The 19,726-nt window shown below is 39.7% G+C and overlaps 1 protein-coding gene across 1 annotated transcript in view; it reads left to right on the top strand.

Annotated features, from left to right (window-relative positions):
* The first annotated feature begins 11,689 nt into the window (after positions 1-11,689).
* The window catches only part of LOC132816684 (melatonin receptor type 1B-like), a 52,254-nt gene continuing 44,217 nt past the window's right edge, over positions 11,690-19,726 (top strand). The window contains exon 1 of the mRNA XM_060826544.1: positions 11,690-11,879. Within this exon, the coding sequence (XP_060682527.1) occupies positions 11,690-11,879 (190 nt within the window). The remainder of the gene's footprint in view (positions 11,880-19,726) is intronic.

A 19,726-nucleotide genomic window follows, 5' to 3' on the forward strand; every position in this document is an offset into this window, starting at 1 on the left:
ATTTATTTTAAGATGGCACCGGCGAACAACACTAAACAATACTTTTCACTGTATTTGCAATAAACTCGTGTGACAATAAATCAAACCAAATCATGTTAAATATTGTAAAACAGAAATACCAGTCAACTATTTACACATGAATCATAACTGTAATTTCTATTGTTACTATAATGATTTTAACTCACAAGCAGGCTTAAAAAAGGACAAACGTAGAAACTTTCAGTAAGATACCTAGAGTCTAAAACTTTGAGCAAAAAAAATGTATACTTTCCTCTGTGACTCCATCTGAATACAGTGCACCTAAGGTCAACTCCTTGCAAAAGTTTCTCAGTGGAATCTCACTGCAACATAGTTGTGGAAGTATAAAGTTCAACTAGAAAACACGAAGATCTTCAGGCAATCCATAACTTGAGGAGTTGGTGACTGAATAGCAATGTCACTGCCCCAGATACATGCAAGCAGAGTCTTGAACTGTGATTTCAGCCAGGAAAACCATGGACAATAATGTTTATAAACTATTGTGATCCAGGCCAAAGAAAACAATGACAAAGGTACTTATCAATTTCCTGAGGATATCTTTATTCTTTCATGGGATATGGGTGTCACTGGCAAGTCATATATTTGTTGCCCGTTGCTAATTTCCTGTGAATGGAGTGACTCCGTAGCCCTTTTCAGAGGATAGTTAAGAATCATAAACATTGCATTGGGTCCAGAGACACACATAGGTCAGACCAGGTAAGGATGTTGGATTTCTTTCCCTAAAGGACATTAGTCAGGTGGTTTTTATGACAATGCTATTTATGATCACTGTTACTGAGACCAGCTTTACTTTCCAGATTTTCTTTATAAATTGAAGCTAAATTACACCAACTGATTTCATCCTCAGTCCCACAGCTTCAGCTAGATTACTATAAGATGCACTGTACCATTGGCTGTGCCATTCAAGTCCATGACTTCTAGCACCCAAGAAGTGGGTCTTAAAAGGGTCAATTATTCAAAAGAAACTTAACAACTGATAATCAGCATGTGATGCAAACAACATATATGAAAGCTGTCAGGCCATTTCTCACATGAGCTATTTGAAATATGAGCAGTGTTTTAATTTCTCTCCGATAAAAATAAAGGTTTCTTTATTTCACAATTGGAATGTTTTGTCCTTGTTCAATAACTACAGAAAGGGCTTCACAGCAATTCTTTCTATTTTTGTAACATCCTTGTTTGATCTATTTACTTGTTACATATAGATGGCTTATAAACCTATGCACATATTTAATAAACATTGCTTACTTTCCTGTGACATTCTAGATAAACAAATTGAAACTCTGCTTTCAATAATGATGCCTTTTTTTTGCACATTGTATTTTTTCTGCTTGCTACTTTCAGCATTTCTACTTGTTTTCGTTCTACTTGTTCCCATCTTTCTGCATTTGCAGTTTCTCTCCATTATTTTTGCATCTTTCCATGTGGTTCAACTTCCTAAATCTAGCATTTTCTCTTTCTAATAATGTGTTTCTCTTTAATTCCACTCTTCCTGTATGTCTCTAATGGCACTATCAAGTTATTCAGCTGATGCATTCTACCTCTTTTAAAGTTGCAGAATAGCATTCAATGTTTGATTGATACAATGTATCATGATTCTTACATTTAGATCCAGGCTGCATCAGCTTTAAAATTTAATTATTTACAATGTATCTATAGTTTGATATGCTGGGTTTGGATTATAATTATGACTGTTTTTGTAACTCTATATCTTTCATAATTTGTTAAAGTACAAGAGGTTATCTGCAGACCCCACTCTCCAACTTTTAATCACTTTCATCATTTTCAGAACAATGGAGATGCTCTCTATCATGGTGAAAATCCAGGCCTCAGTCATCTTGGACATCCCAGTCACATCCTTCCAAAGGTCACATCCTGTCCAAACTGCTACAGCATTGGATCATATTGTTCAAAATTCTCTTTTGAAAAAGAGCAACCTTTCTTTGAGATACACAGAGAATATGTAATTTAACTATACCAAATGTGTTCCTGCATGACCTACATTTTCCATGTCCTAGATAAAGTAAGGCCCAACTCTGCACTTTAAACATTCTTGAATTTCGTACAGTTTTACGGACATCTGTCAGATCAAAAGTAAAATACTTCTGATGCTGGAAATCTGAAATGAAAGCACTAAGGCCAGGAAACCCCAGCGCAGAATGAAACAGAATTTTATCAGCCTGTGGTAATGGGCTGAGCATTAGGGTCATAAGGACAGCAATATAGTGAGAGAATACTTTAGGGTAAGCAATTTTTCCATTATCAGCTATATTTCTCAGAGGCAGTCAGGCAATGAGGTTATAACCATTTATAAAACACACAAGATATTGCCTCTTACCGAACCCATCCCAGTCTGGGAGCTGTGTTATGACCTAGAGTCTGCACCACTCTGTCCTAATGACGTCTTCCTAGCAGACCCAAGGAGAGGTTGTCCTCAGTGCTTTCTTCTGAACCATGACCCTCACAAATAAGACCCCACATAATAGCCTCAGCTAAACAAAACACGATGCATACCACTTCTGAAATGAAATCCCCTAAGAAAACCCCTGATTAATAAAACCCACAAATAAAATCTTCAAGTAAAAGTTCCACAACTAATAAGTCCTCCATCCTGGGGTAATTCACTCCATTCATGCGACCATTATGTCTTTCCAATGAAAGTAGCTAGGAGTGCCTGTAAACAGAGAAGGTTTGCATTGAAAGTTTACATAGTTTGCAATAATGATGAAAGTATCCTGCAGCTGTATGCATAATTCCTAGGAACTTACTAACTCCAATACTTCTTTAGACAGTCCCAAATCTTCAGGTTGCTCAAGTACATTTATGAATCAAGACTGAGTGACAGAGGCTTTATATTATAGACACAGATGGTTATAATTGTATAGAACGCCAACAAAGAGGCAGAAGACACTGATAGCTGCTGATAATTGACTGCATTCCACCAATGAACAGGCTACAGCCTTTGTGAAAATGAGAGTCAGATGCTGGATAGACATGGATGCATGTATAATACATGACATTATGTGCATCCTGCCCAGTCTGCCAATCCACAGGGAGAAACATTAAAGGGCGAGGAGCTAACTGCCACTACCTTTGTGGAGGAAGAGTTGGGGAAGGTTGGGATAAAACAGATGTTGTGTCAACAATATTGACATCTAACCAGGGAAGCATGAAACTCATTTGTACACCACAAAATTAGAAATGATCCAGTTTTGCTCCTGCAGAAATGATGGTGACCTTTCATGCACATCCTTACCATTTCAGTTGCCCCATTATTACAGAATTCTACAAGATATATTTCCCATTGCTGTACTCTGTGCATACAGTTATATATCCTACATCATAAGTTGTAAGTATTTGGTTAAAAATCCACTAGTGTAGAAATGAGATGACATTTTACATTTTACAGAATCAAACTTTTAAATTGGCACATACGTGTAGCACTTTGAAATTGTGTAAAAACATGCATTCAGTGAGAACCTAGGTACCACCTGTTAATTAATTCAAATACTCCCAAATCTTCCTACTTAATGCTTTCTTTGAGCCTATGGTTCATGAGTAGGCAGATTACTGCCTTTTCTGCTTCAGTGCATTAAATAACGAGTGTGGATGTTTCCCTGTGTCCTAAGTCTTTGTGCATTCAGGTACATGCAGATCATCTTTCTGTGTGCAGGATTGGCTTCTGCTTTTGTAATTTTAAGGATTTCTTATGTCATTGTCAAAGGAGTTGAGAATCCACAATCAAAGAAAATAATAGTCTGAGAAGAACTTCTATGTTGCTCAAATAAGAGCAGAACAATGTCATGATTTGGAGATGCCGGTGTTGGACTGGGGTGTACAGAGTTAAAAATCACACAACACCAGGTTATAGTCCAACAGGTTTGATTGGAAGCACACTAGCTTTCAGAGCGCCGTTCCTTCATCAGGTGGTTGTGGAGTACACAATTGTAAGGCACAGAATTTATAGCAGAAGTTTATACCTTGATTGTCTGTTGAGTCTTTCATCTATTCGAATACCATGATAGTTTCACTTGTTTCATGTGAAAATTACAAAACTTTTTTTTAAAAGTTGCATTCTCAGGTTAACTGTAACAATTGGTGTTAGCTAGACAATATGTTGAAGGTGTTAGCCCCTGGTGTTCTCTGTCTGTGCCATGATGTTTAGATTGATTCTAATCTAAAAAGTGAGATTACAGAGTTTTACAGTTTATATAGTTTTTGACCAAAGTACAATGTAACGGCAAGTACAAATTCACCCCACAAATATATATGTATATGAGTGCATGTGGGTCTTTGTGTGCATGTGGGTCTGTATTTATCTGTGTATGTGTGTATATGTGTGTGTGTGTCTGGGTTGGGGGGGGTTGTGAGTGAGAGAGAGAGTGTATATGTGTGTGTATGTGAGTGTAGAGTGTCTTACGTCTGTGGGGGGATGCATGTGTGAGTGTGGGAGTGTGTGTGTCTGGGGTTCGGGGAGTTGTGAGTGTCTGTGAGAGAGAGTATATATGTGTGTGCGTGAGTGTAGCGTGGTCTAAGTCTCTGAGAAGATGCATGTGTGAGTGTGGGAGTGTGTGTGGTTGTAAGGGTGTGTGTGAGTGTCTGTGTGCATGTCTGTGTATATGTGTGTCCATATGTATATATGTGTATAGAAGTGTGTGTGTGTAGGAGTGTCTGTGTGTGTGTGTATAATGCAATGGTGGTCACCCAGTTGAGGTACATGGCAGGTACTTATGTGAGGAGAAAGTGAGGACTGCAGATGCTGGAGATCAGAGCTGAAAATGTGTTGCTGGGCTTATGCCTGAAAAAGGGCTTATGCCCGAAACGTCGAGTCTCCGGTTCCTTGGATGCTGCCTGACCTGCTGCGCTTTTCCAGCAACACATTTTCAGGTACTTATGTGACTCAGCCAACATTGTCTATCTTATACATTGCAGGCAAGGATGCCCTGAGGCATGGTACATTGGGGAAAGCGAGCAAAGACTACGGCACCGGATGAATGGGCACTGCACAACAATCAACAGACAGGAATGTTCCCTCCCAGATGGGGAACACTTCAGCGGTCCAGAACATTCGGGTGACCATCCTCCAAGGCAGACTTTGGGACAGGCAACAGCAAAAAGTGGCCGAGCAGAGGCTGATAGATAAGTTCCATACCCATAGGGAGGGCCTCAACTGGGACCTTGGGTTTATGTCACACAGAATCCAGATTAGAGTGGTGCTGGAAAAGCACAGCTGTTCAGGCAGCATCCGAGGAGCAGTGAAATCGACATTTCGGGCAAAAGCCCTTCATCAGGAATACAGGTGACCACCATTGCACTACACACACACACACACACACGGACACACGGACACACGGACACACATATACACAGACACACACACAGACACTCACACACCCTTACAGACACATACACTCCCACATGCGTCCTCTCAGAGATTTAGGCCACTTTGCACTCATGCACACACATATACACACTAAGTCACAGACACTCACAACCCTCCCCCACCCCAGACACACACACTCTCCCACACTCACACATGCACCCCTCACAGACTTAAGACACTCTACACTCATACACACACATATACACTCTCTCTCACAATCACAACCTCTCAACCCAGACACACACACACACATGCACACATATTCATATACGTTTGTGGGGTGAATTTGTACTTGCGGAGTTACATTGTACTTTGCTCAAAAACTGCACGAATTCATGTAAAACATTGTTATTTCACTTGTTAGATTAGAATCAATCGAAACATCATGGCACAAACAGAAAACACAGGGGCTAACACCTTCAACATATTGTCTATCTAACACCAATTATTACAGTTAACCTGAGGATGCAACTTTTTAAAAAAAAAGTTTTGTGACTTACACATGAAACAAGTGAAACTATCATGGTATTCGAACAGATGAAAGACTCAACAGACAATCAAGGTATTTTTCTATAAACTTTTGCTATAAATTCTGTGCCTGATAATTGTGTCCTCCACAATCACCTGATGAAGGAGCAACGCTCTGAAAGCTAGTGTGCTTCCAATTAAACCTGTTGGACTATAACCTGGTGTTGTGTGATTTTTTCATTTAGAACAATGCTAGTACTGATCAATGTGAAACAGAATTAACATTTCAGGTCTTTGATCTTTCATCAGAATGTTCCATGGGTCTCATTATTCTATCATTTTTCTTGATGTGGTCTTCAGACAGATGCTCTTTGACTTTTCAACTCCTATCTGCCCTTTTCTGCTTATCCAGCGTAGTTAGTCACCTGGCAATGTGCCCAGGAAACTCAGTACCATCTTGCCTAGCTATCAGTTAACATAGTTCATGGATAATGCTATACAGTGCTTTCTCACACCTCCTACATCAATATGATTAGTTTTAAGCAACATTATGGTCTTCATTCTCTCTCAGTGGGCAATTCCAGGTGCTCACATACTGGAGATATTGTCCCATTCAACATATGGACAGACTCCCTCTGTGCCAGGAATCCCTGTACCAAATATCAATAGATTTCAAGTTATTATTCTAGCATTTGCCCTTTTAACTGTGACTGCTTAGGTTTACCATAAGAGTGGAGCTAAGTATCATTGTACCCATCCTCAGCCTCTGATGGGGGGCGAATAATACCCATATTAGCTATTCATGTACATCTTTGCTATGATCACCAGCTCTTACAACCATTCTAGTTGCAAGTCTGTGTCCACTGAATTAAGAGTGCATGTGATAGTAATGGATTTTGAATCATCCTCTTAATCTTGCTTTGCCATAACTATCATCAGTTTTGTATCGAGTCAGAGACCTGTGTGCGAGAAAGACAGGAGTAATGATGTTATCATACTGCATCTTCAATCAAGTTCCGTTTCCTGTCAATCTAGAGATCCCAATGTTCATCAGGGTTTACAGAGGTGCCATAGTTAGTTTGCTTGCATCCATCACGTTATATGTTCTCTGTTGTCTTCACACACTCATCGGCCTCAGCAACCAACTTCCCCACTGAAACTCATCCTACCTCCATGCCCTTCATCTATTAGAATCAAATCAGGTGAGAATGGTCCACCAACTCCAGTTCTTCCCCACTCCTTATCGTTGAGAACGTGGTTCTCACATACACGCAAGTATGTACACAATGTCATTCTCCTGTCATGGTCCAGCAGTATTCATCAATCTGCATCAGTTTCTATGTCCATGTTTACACTAATTGGAGGCCTGGTGGAAATTGGTTATTCAGATCTATCAATGCAGCAAACTACTGTAACTGATTATAGATCTCCAGTGTAAGTCTGCTGTGATGTTGGCCATGCCTAATGCTTTGGTTCAGCAATCTCTACAGCATCTCATGATCATGATAATTGATTATTTGCAGGACTGTAAACCTGCCAATTTCAATGACGTTCACCTGGCCAGATTATAGCAGTTAGTTGAAATTAATTTGAGGTATCATCACACAACTTGAATGACTTCCAGACATTGTTTCTTTGTTAGGTTTGTTAGCCTCTCTTTGCATCCTCTGTGCATTCCCAAAATGATAACTGGAAGAATTGGGAACTTAACATTGTTTCTTTCTGCACAGATACTGTCTAACCCTCAGAGTATTAATTTTTAAAAAATTTTAATATGTAATAAAGAACAAAATACGCTGAAATATTAACTTTAGACTGTGCGGTAAACATTTTGATTTAGAATTCTTGAGGAAAAGTTACATGAATCATCAGGACAGTATATCAAGAGATTGGAAAAGGTGGGTCAGTGTGGATGGCACAATCAATCCATGAAGTAATTTTAGAGGCATGGTGATTGTAATCTCGGAGTTTCTGACATATGCCCAATCCAAAAGCATTCTTTATTGGAAATTCTAACTCATACAATCTACCCTGGATTTTGATTTCATTGTAAACTTGATACCATTGTGTACAAGGTGTTGTGCAGTTTCAGTTGAATTACACTTGACAGATCTAAGGAATGTCATAAATCTGAATCTCAGCTGGATGCAGAGTGCATTAATGCAGCTCCTAAAGATTAGTGTGACATAATTCTCTGACACACATCTAAGCCTCTCAAAGAAGACACTATAGGATACAAGGAGAGATGGAAGATGTGTCCTTTTCACTTTAGTAGTTGCTGTATTCAGCAAAGCTTTTAAAGTTCCAAATATTTCAGTGAGTAGTTCAGTGAGTGAATATGTTAGCAGGTGAATGGGTGAGTGAGCAAGCAGTTATGTGGGTTGAGTGGGTGAGTTGGGAAGGCACTTGGGGTTTGGAGGTGGGGTGACTAATGGGTTAAATGTAGTGCATTTATGAGGCAGATATGTGGGAATACAGGTTGTTGGGTGAGTTGATAGAAGTTTCTTGGGTAGTCAGTTGGTTTGAATGATCAGTAAATGCTGCCCAATCATGGAAAAACATCTAAGTGCCATAGGTTCTGAACTTTATAACTTACTGAACAAACCTGAGTGTGCTGAGTATTTCATTAACAATTTAAAATTAACAGTTTTAAATTAACAGTTAGGCTTACAATATGTGGCTCATGTATCCTTGCTGGAAATGACCTATATTCTATTGAAGGTTCTGGTCCTTTGTAGGAAAAATATTGGCCAGGCTTTGCACTTTTTAAATTAGCAAAAGTTCAGAGAACAGAGTTTCCTGTCGCATTTCCCATGGCATATCTCAACAAATCAGTTTCAATTTGCCTTTTTTGATATGAAGAAAACCTTTGATGTAATTGTTCACTGGTGTATTCCCCATTGTAATGCATCTGCTAGAGTCTACTTACCAACCAATCTGAACCCTTTTTCGCATGTATTTTAAATTGATATTCCTTTTGAAATTTAGCACTTTTTTCATTTGTTCCAATAAATGCAAAATTTTAAAAAATCTTGTAACAAAATCTCCTGTTTTCAACAATGCCTTTGTTTTCACTAAAAGATTATTCATTCAACTAAAATGTACAAAATCCTATTAGGAGTCTGAACACCAGCTATTGGTTTTGTTACATGTAGAGATATGAATCAGAGAACACATCTTGGTCATCACGAGGACTTAATTACAACCAGAAGTATTTTTAAATTAATTTAAGACTGCAGCTAAACTTTAGAATCTCAGAGCAAAAGCTAGTATTTCAGCTTTGAGAAGATATGCAGTGCTTGGTCATCCAGAAACCACAAACAAAATATTTTACTGTGGAAAGTTAGATTCTCTAATTATCAGCTCAATTAATTTTACACTGATCTTGAGAAATTCATTTTGTATTTGCTGAACAAAACGTTTTTTGTGAAACAAAATGGGAAACAAATTTCTTTCTCTGTGCTGCCTATAGAAGTTGCTTCTGAACTGATCTTTCTTGGTAAGACTTTGTCCTTTCTGAAACAGGACACCAATTATTTTCACAAGCTAGGTTCTTTAGTTTTAACAATTACTTTTTAATTAAGCATGGCTACTAATGGGCTGGTCCCTCCACAATTGTCAGTTGCACTCTGATTGAAGCAGCAACTTTACAGAAAAGATCTGATTAGAAATATGCTTTGGTCTGTTTATTAAACAGAAAAAAAGTGTTATTAAAATCTCTTGGTTCTTATGTTAACATTGCTGGCCACATACAATAGTAATCTGTGAATGCGATCTCTGCTTATCTTCAGACAACTTCAGCTGAACAATCTGGGAATGAGTCATAGAGTCATAGAGATGGACAGACCCTTCAGTCCAACTTGTCCATGCCAACCAGATATCTCAACCCAATCTAATCCCACCTATTAGCACCCTGCCCATATCCCTCCAAACCCTTCCAATACATATACCTAAACAGATGCCTTTTAAATCTTGCAATTGTACTCATCTCCACCACTTCCTCTGGCAGCTCATTCCATACATGTATCACCCTCTGAGTGAAAAAGTTGTCCCTTAGGTCTCTTTCCCCTCTCACTCTAAATCTATACCCTCTAGTTCTGGACTTCCACTCCCCATGGAAGAGACTTTGTCTATTTATCCTATCTGTGTCCCTCATGATTTTATAAATCTCTATAAGGTCACCCCTCAGCCTCCGACACTCCAGGGAAAACAGACCTAGCCTATTCAAACTCTCCTTATAGCTCAAATCCTCCAATCCTGGCAACACCCTTATAAATCTTTTCTGAATATTTTCAAGTTTCACAACATCTTTCCGATAGGAAAGAGACCAAAATTGCATGCAATAGTCCAAAGGTGGCCAAACCAATGTCCTATACAGTCTCAACATGACCTCCCAACTCCTGTACTCAATACTCTGACTGATAAAGGAAAGCATACCCAATGCCTTCTTCACTATCCTATCTACCTGCGACTCCACTTTCAAGGAACTATGGTAATGCTTCAATGGAAATCTTTGAGACTTTTTTATGATTGTAAGGTTGCTATATAAATGCATACTGTTATTGTTAGACAATATGATCCCTTAAAATCCCTTAAACTGTTTAATGCAGCTTCACAGAAATTTGTATGAGGCTCATGAAGCCAGGTACGAGTAGAAAGAGTGACTAAACCCTTGATTTCAAAGAGTTGTTGAAGGAAGACGGAGAATTAAAGACTTATATGGGAAAAAAAATCCAAGCAATCTGATGGCATTTCCAAGAGTTTTGACCAACTGCTTACAATAGCGAATTCAATTCCTCAAAGTCTGGAATGATTTTAAAAGTATCTATCCACAATTCTTAATCCCCAGGAACAATCACTCTACTTGGTGTTAGTTTATGTTAAAACACATCTATTCCGCTGTAAAGTCTGACAACGGGGAGAAGTCTTAAACTGCACCCTGCCCTTCACCGACATCTGCGGTAATGTTACCTGGCATTGTGAATGTGACTGATGGTGACGGAAAAATGGATTGTCAGGTAATTTTTAATCAATTACACCAACACTTTTACCTCTCAGACTCCTGTAAAAAGATTTTGTTGTTACATCGAAATGGGATTTCTGCCATTGGACGTGCTTGATTTCTCTAACTGGGCAGGAGCGCGGCTGTCGGGTTGAAACCACTAAATTTGGCCTGGCAATGCTACTGGGACAGAAATCGTTAATTTACTATCCGCATCTCTCTCATTATATAATAACGTGGCTGCAGTGGAGTGGCTGTCTTTAAGATCGTGATCTCGTATTTGAAGTGTTAATGTGCAGAGAGCTCCCATCATTGTAGTTGACACAATAGGGTCAGACTTGAGCCTGACAGCTCTATTCAGCTCGGACTCGCCCTTCCAACCTCAATCCTTCCCCGATGGGATGAGTCTTCGCGCCTCCAGAGATTTCCCTATTCAGTGTAACTCGCCATTTGATCCTTGATCCCCTTCCGATAGTTATTATATCAGCTGGCCTATGCCCTTAATTCATCATTCTGGCAGCAGGTCGAGAGGTTGCTTCTTGGCAGAAGGCGAGAAAGTGCGGAAGGCAGAGATAAAAGATGTGGATGCCGACTTCGATCTGATCAATAGTGAATGCATAACTAGCTGGCGTAATAGATTTCCATCCATTAAAAACTTCGCCACTCTAACCGGGTTAGTCAGTTAGTCTTTTCCATATGGCAATATCACGGTAAAGATCTGGTTATTTCTATAAGATTCAGTTCGTCTTTTTTTTAACCTGTTCCGTTCTTAAATGAGTGGGCGAAAAGTTCCGATCATGCCGGAAAACGTGTCGATGAGGAATGGCTCGGCTGTGGCCGGCTCTGCCGTGCTGGGAGGGAGTTCTCGAGCTGCCTGGACAGTGACTGCGCTGTCCAGCGTGCTGATCTTCACCACCGCCGTGGACATCCTGGGAAATTTCCTAGTCATTGTCTCTGTCATTAGGAATAAGAAACTGAGAAATACCGGTAAGTCAAACGGTTCTCTTTAGGCGCAGCAAGTTTGTATCCGACTTCATTTGCAAAAGTCATGTGAAACAGTTTTTCGTGCAGTCGAGATTGCACACAGTTCCGTACTCGTGCACCGCAGTCAACGTGACAGTGTCGACTATATTTTTAAAACAAATTTTTCCCAGGTGACGTTCTGAATTTAGATCGAACTTTGTAAGGACTAAGCACTTGTCAAGGAACCAACAGCTGCTGTAGTAAAATTAGACAAATCGTTGTTTTATGTTAACTGTCACTTGACAATGACTGGCCGAAACCTCTAATCAGGATCAAAAACGAGGGCTGGTGAAGCATATGTGGAGAGAAAACAGCTAACGTTTCCAGTCGTGACCATTGTTCTGACGAACGGTCATTGTGCTTGAAACAATCACTTCTTTCCACTCTTTACAGGAGCTGACAGGCTTGATGCTGTTTCTCCAATATTCTGTTTTTCTTTCAGAATTCCAGTATCCTGCAGTTCTTTCTGTTTCTTTTACCAACTAGTCAGGAGTTGGCTAGCATAAAAAAAACCCGATGGACAATTTGTGTAAATAACGACAGACCAAATTGTTGTACTCTAACAGCTCCAAAATTACCGGGACATGTTGAAGGATCCAGTAAAGGAGAGTAGAATAAAGAGATCATTGTTTAGATCAGTTCTACAGTATTAACACAAATATCCCAGCAATGCTTCGCTGACTCTAGCCCCTAATTCTTTTCACCCTCCTCCAACTGAAAGATTAGTTCGAATGTTTTCATAGTATCTCAAACTATTAAAACTTCCGAGAGTTCCTTTTTAACGCGATGGGATTTATGTTTACAACTTGTTAGGCAACCACATCGATATATAACTCATAAAATTAAATAAATACGTCGGTGGAAACCTCAAATTGTGACAATTTACAGACGGTCCTTTAACCTTACTCTTCTGCAGCAACCGTTCTTTGATCAGATGCTATAGTTTCCACTCTTTGGCACGAAAGTAGTCAACGCCACACAAAACAAAACCTGAATGTGGAAACTCAGTATGCTTCTGAGTGGCTATCAATTTACCATGCAGTAGCATGAAGTGCTCAAACACAATTCTTAATATTTTGTGATACAAAATCTTGATCTGCAATCAGCCAACCTGAAGGAAAGGTCAAGTAACTATGAATTGCTTCTTCATCATGAAGAATAAAAACATATTGAGTTTGGGTGTACCCAGATAGCTCTGGTATAGGAGGGAACATAACAGATACTAACAGACAATTAAATCACATTCTGGTCTCTCAACTGAACATGTAGGAGGCTGGGGGGTGACCTTATAAAAGTGAATAAAACCACGGCAAGTGTAGATAGGGTGAATAGTTCTGGTTTGTTTCCCAAGGCTGGTTAGTCCAAAACTCATGGATATAGGTTTAAGATGAGAGAGGAAAGATTTAAAAGGGACTTGAGGGCTCATCTTTTCATGCAGAGAGTGGCGTATATGTGGAATGAGCTGCCAGATGAGATGGTGAAGGCAGGTAGAATTAGAACGTTTAAAATGCATCTGGATGGGAACATGAATGGCAAGGGTTTGGAGGGATATGGGCTACATGTTGGACCAAATCAGTTTAGGGTACCTGATTGGCATAGAGGAATTGGACTGAAGAGTCTGTTTCTATGCTAGATAACTCTAGACTATCTCTTTGTATTATCATTGAAGATATAATAATTGGAACACGAAATATGCCTTATAAGACAATGAAAATGTTTAAACAATTACCTACCTAATATATTTTATCTAATGTTGTTCTATTAACAAATCAAATAAATATTTTTCCCAGATGTTTGTGTTACTTGAATTTTATGGCCTGTTCACATATTTACATTTCAGTACAAATAAACTAACAATATTTTTGAAACTTAGGAAATTTTTATGTCATTATCCAACCTCTGAGGTAAATCTGGTTTCTCCCTCTCCTGATCTCTTCAGATGTCATTTCACTGTTCCAGTGCCTTGTACAATTATGGTTGTTTAATGACATCCTGTAACTTTTCAGATTTGGGTTGTTTGATGGATTGAATTATGGTGATGGCATGTGAGTGGAAAAAAAAATCATATTATATCAAAGTGAATGAAGTATTCCTGTATCTATACTTCTTAACTTGTAAATTGCATTAGAAAATTTTGGTAAGATAAAAAAGACCTCTTGGAGTCATTGACAGACATATCCTTTATACCAAGTCATCCTCTCCAATCTTTGTAGGCAATTACACAACATCCATTTCAGTTTGTGGTAATATTTCATCTGTTATGGTTCACACCTGTCTTCTACAGTGCATGTCAATTTAAAACTTTCACTTGGTTTTCTGCTTGTCTTCCTTGTACCCTACGTATTATATACACGTACCTATATAATTCCATGTATATATCACATGAATATCTCATACATACATTCAACTGGCACATACTTCTTGCAGTGAAAACAAAATGCCAAATTTATTAATGTAAATAGATTTATGTTGCTTTGAGCTTTTTATATATTGTCTTCCAGTACTTTACTGGTTGACACTTGCAAAATATTTGAAATCAGATTACGATCTTCATTACAACAGTACTTGAAGTGCAGAATTTTGAGTTAATCTTTCACTAAACATTTTAACAGAATCAAAATGCCTTATTCAAGCAGTTTGACTGTTGCTACAATTCACTGGGGTAGCACATTTAAAATCAAGTTCTTTTATTCTTAGAATCATCACAAAAATTAAAGACTGTATGCAAATGCCATTTGCAAAATTATTCAATTTACCTGTAATGTTAGAATGGTCAGGCCAAGTTTCTATACAGTACATAATATAACTAATCGAATAATAAATATAATTATTATAATAAACTTATTATCATTATTTATAATAAATAAATGGATGCTAGCTACAGGTAAATAAATATGAATTGTCAACATATGGTTCTGCTAGTTAAAAGCCTACCTCCTTCTTTTAAAACTCCCCCTGCCAACACAAACTGTTATGGGCAAACAGTTCCTATCCATGCAGTTCACTGAGATGATCATCTTGACTTGTTAGAACCTGTTGCTCCTCCATCTTCCTTCTCCAGGTCCTATCATTTGTTTGTATGAGGCACAAGTTCACACTTATAAAGTCTTTGATTAAACGCCATAGCTTACAGTAACTTAAGAGGAAATAAATTAGCTTTATTCAGGTTTGAGGTTTTTTTTATTGCAGTGGAAGGTAGTTTTTATCCTTTTCAGATGTCAAATGGCTTCTTCCCAAACATTCACACCCACAGCTATTTAGCTACCTGGGAGCCAATTACATAGTTGTGACTAAATAAAACATAGTTGTGAAGACAGGCAGAAGGCTTTTGTCAAGAGTCAACATACCACAGACTAATCAGTTAATTGTTGCTGACTAAATCTCCCATGACTCCTGTTTGTCTACAGTCACTTCCTTCACTGCTTAAACAAATAGTCTCGTGGGTCAACTACATTATTTTAAAATGTGCAGTTATCTTTTCCACAATGCTTGCCCTTTCAATATAACAATCATTTCAGTACACAGAGAAGTATAAATTATGTTGTTTAAACTGTAGAGAAATTCTGGAGAATACAAATGCTATCTATCAAATCTATACAATTGATGCTAATTTATTCTTATATTTGCTCTCTTATGAGTCTTTCTCATAAAATCAAGGAAATCTTAATTTTGAGCACAAAGAATAGCTTTTATGTTGTATCAAATAATTGTTTCCACCATTTTTCCTCATTTCACTAATTCCATGATATCACCTACTTCTGCTGCAACATTCTAATCATGCCCAACCATGGAATTGTATCCTGTTGATGATATTTCTCTCATGGCATACAATTCAGTTTTTTGTTCCTCCCTTGCCATTCTCATCTCTCCCATAATTCGTATTATGATCCTGGGGTTCAAAAAGGTGGACAGCTGGTTTGTGATGCAGAGTAATGCTAACCACATGGGTTTAACTTCTGCACTGAGATTACTCTAAAGAACTCTCCTTCTCAACAATTCCCCTTATCTGAGGCATGGTGATCTTAAAGTTAAACTATCACCAGTTATCTCTCCAATGAGACAGCATTCCTACTATGTTCCTTGCAGAAACAATCTCATAGAATCCATTCGGTGTGGAAGCAGGCCACTCAGCCCATCAAGTCCACACCAATCCACTGAAGAGCATCCCGCTCAGACCCACCCCATTCCTATAACCATGCATATCCCATGGTTAATGCACCTAGCCTGGACACCCCTCCACACAATGGGCAATTTAGCATGGCCAATCAACCTAACCTGCACATTTTTGCATTGTGGGAGGAAACCAGAGCACCCAGAGGAACACCACACAGACATGGGGAGAACATACAATTCCACACAGACAGTGGTCAAAGGCTGGAACCAAACTCAAGTCCCTACCACTGTGAGACAGCAGTACTAACCTTGCCAGCCCAGTTATGCTTTATTATTCAGCAAGATTGACTTTACAGCACTAATCCACTGCTTTATGCATTCTACACACAATTCTTTAAATACTCCACATTGATCCTCTCACAGTATAACAATTTAGCTATGATATTCAGAAAATATCAAACATTTGATATTCAACCCTGATCAAACTAAAATGTAGCCACTGATCTTGAGATGTCTTCTGCACTTGAGTTTATTTGATAGGGGGGTTCTTCTTATAAACCTCTCCAGGTATCTACAAACTGAGCAGTGAAGAAATTCTTTGTCGAAACCACATCCTCTTTTGTACTGGGCAGTGTGCAATGATGTGTGATTTAAATCCCCAGAAAAACAGTCAACCATCTTGGTAGTTCCTGTGAAAAGGAAATATGCAAGACGAGTGTGGAGCTTGGGTACATAGAGTCATAGAGATGTACAGCATGGAAACAGACCCCTCAGTCCAATCATCCATGCTGACTAGGTATCCCAACCCAATCTAGTCTCACCTGCCAGGACCTAGCCCATATCCCTCCAAACCCTTCCTATTCATATACCCATCCAGATGCTTTTCAAATGCTGCAATTGAACTAGCCTCCACCACTTCATCTGGCAGCTCATTCCATACACGTATCACCCTCTGAGTGAAAAGTTTGCCTCTTAGGTCCGTTTTATATCTTTCCCCTCCCACCCTAAACCTATGCCCTCTACTTCTGGACTCAGCAACTCCAGGGAAAAGACTTTGTCTATTTATCCTATCCATGCCCCTCATGATTTTATAAACCTCTATAAGGTCACCCTTCAGCTTCCGCACTCCAGGGAAAACAGACCTAGCCTATTCAACCTCTCCTTATAGCTAAAATCCTCCAACCCTGGCAACATCCTTGTAAATCTTTTCTGAACCCTTTCAAGTTTCACAACATCTTTCCTATAAGAAGGAGACCAGAGTTGCATGCAATATTTCAATAGTGGCCTAACCAATGTCCTGTACAGCTGCAACATGCCCTCCCAACTCCTGTACTCAATACTCTAAGCAGTAAAGGAAAGCATACCAATCACCTTCTTTACTATCCTACCTACCTGTGACTCCACTTTCAAGGAGCTATGAACCTGCACTACAAGGACTCTTTGTTCAGCAACACTCTCTAGAACCTTACCATTAAGTGTATAAGTCCTGCTAAGGTTTGCTTTCCCAAAATGCAGCACCTCACATTTATCTAAATTAGACACCATCTGCCACTTCTCAGCCCATTGGCCCATCTGATCAAGATCCCGCTCTAATCTGAGGTAACCTTCTTTGCTGTCCCCTACACCTCCAATTTTGGTGTCATCAGCAAACTTACTAACTATACCTCTTATGCTCACATCTTAATCATTTATATAAATGATGAAAAGTAGTGAACCTAGCACTGAACCTTGTGGCACTCCACTGGTCACAGGTCTCCAATCTGAAAAACAACCCTCTACCACCATTCTCTGTTTTCTATCTTTGAGCCAGTTCTGTATCCAAATGATGAGTTCTCCCTGTATTATATGAGATCTAATCTTGCTCACCAGTCTCCCACGGGGAACCTTGTCGAATGCCTTACTGAAGTTCACAGTCACGTCAACCGCTCTGCTCTCATCAATCCTCTTTGTTACTTCTTCAAAAACTCAATCAACTTTGTGAGACATGATTTCCCACATATAAAGCCATGTTGACTATCCCTAATCAGTCCTTGCCTTTCCAAATACATGTACATCCTGTCCCTCAAGATTCCCTCCAACAACTTGCCCACTACCAATGTCAGGCTCACTGGTCTGTAATTCCCTTGCTTGACCTTACCACCTTGCTTAAACAGTGGCACCTTGTAAGCCAACCTCCAATTTTCTGGCACATCACCTGTGACGATCGATGACACAAATATCTCAGTAAGAGGCCCATCAATCACTTCCCTAGCTTCCCACAGAGTTTAGATTACTTACAGTGTGGAAACAGGCCCTTCAGCCCAACAAGTCCACACCGACCCACCGAAGTGCAACCCACCCAGACCCATTCCCCTACATTTACTCCTTCATCTAACACTACGGGCAATTTAGCATGGCCAATTCACCTAACCTGTACATTTTTTGGATTGTGGGAGGAAACCAGAGCACCCGGAGGAAACCCACGCAGACACGGGGAGAATGTCAAACTCCACACAGAGAGTCGCCTGAGGTGGAAATTGAATCCGAATCTCTGGAGCTCTGAGGCAGCAGTGCTAACCATTGTGCCACCGTGCCGCTCAGTTCTAGGGTACACCTGATCAGGTCGTGGGGATTTATCCACTTTTATGTGTTTCAAGACATCCAGCACTTCCTCCTCTGTAATGTGGCCATTTTTCAAGATGTCACCATTTATTTCCCTACATTCTATATCTTCCATGTCCTTTTCCACAGTTAATATTGATGCAAAATACTTGTTTAGCATCTGCTCAATCTCCTGCGGCTCCACACACAGGCCACCTTGCTGATCTTTGAGGGGCTCTATTCTCTCCTGAATTACCTTTTTGGCCTTTTGTCCAAATTTTTTGGATTGTAGGAGGAAACCGGAGCACCCGGAGGAAACCCACGCAGACACGGGGAGAACGGTGGCACAGTGGCACAGTGGTTAGCACTGCTGCCTCACAGCGCCAGAGACCCGGGTTCAATTCCCACCTCAGGTGACTGACTGTGTGGAGTTTGCACGTTCTCCCCATGTCTGCGTGGGTTTCCTCCGGGTGCTCCGGTTTCCTCCCACAGTCCAAAGATGTGCAGGTCAGGTGAATTGGCCATGCTAAATTGCCCCTAGTATTAGGTAAGGGGTAAATGTAGGGGTATGGGTGGGTTACGCTTTGGCGGATCGGTGTGGACTTGTTGGGCTGAAGGGCCTGTTTCCACACTGTACGTAATCTAAAAACGTGCAAACTCCACACAGTGAGTCGCTTGAGGCGGGAATTCACCCGAATCTCTGGAGCTGTGAGGCAGCTTTGGTAAAAACCCTTTGGATTCTCCTTAACTCTATTTGCCAAAGTTATCTCATATTTCCTTTTTTCCATCCTGATTTCTCTCTTAAGTATACTCCTATTGCACTTATACTCTTCTAATAATTCACTCGATCTTTCCTGTCTATACCTTACATATGTATCCTGCTTTCTCTTAATCAAACCCTCAATTTCTTTAGTCATCCAACATTCCATATACTTACTAGCCTTTCCTTTCACCCGAACAGGAATACTTTCTCTGGACTCTCGTTATTTCATTTCTGAAGGCTTCCCATTTTCCAGCGGACTTCTGCGCCCAATCAGCTTTTGAATGTTTTTGCCTAATACCATCAAAGTTGGCCTTCCTCCAATTTAGAATTTTAACTTTTAGATCTGTTCTATCCT

The sequence above is a fragment of the Hemiscyllium ocellatum genome, chromosome 6, assembly GCF_020745735.1.
Source record: "Hemiscyllium ocellatum isolate sHemOce1 chromosome 6, sHemOce1.pat.X.cur, whole genome shotgun sequence".
Lineage (NCBI taxonomy): Eukaryota > Metazoa > Chordata > Chondrichthyes > Orectolobiformes > Hemiscylliidae > Hemiscyllium > Hemiscyllium ocellatum.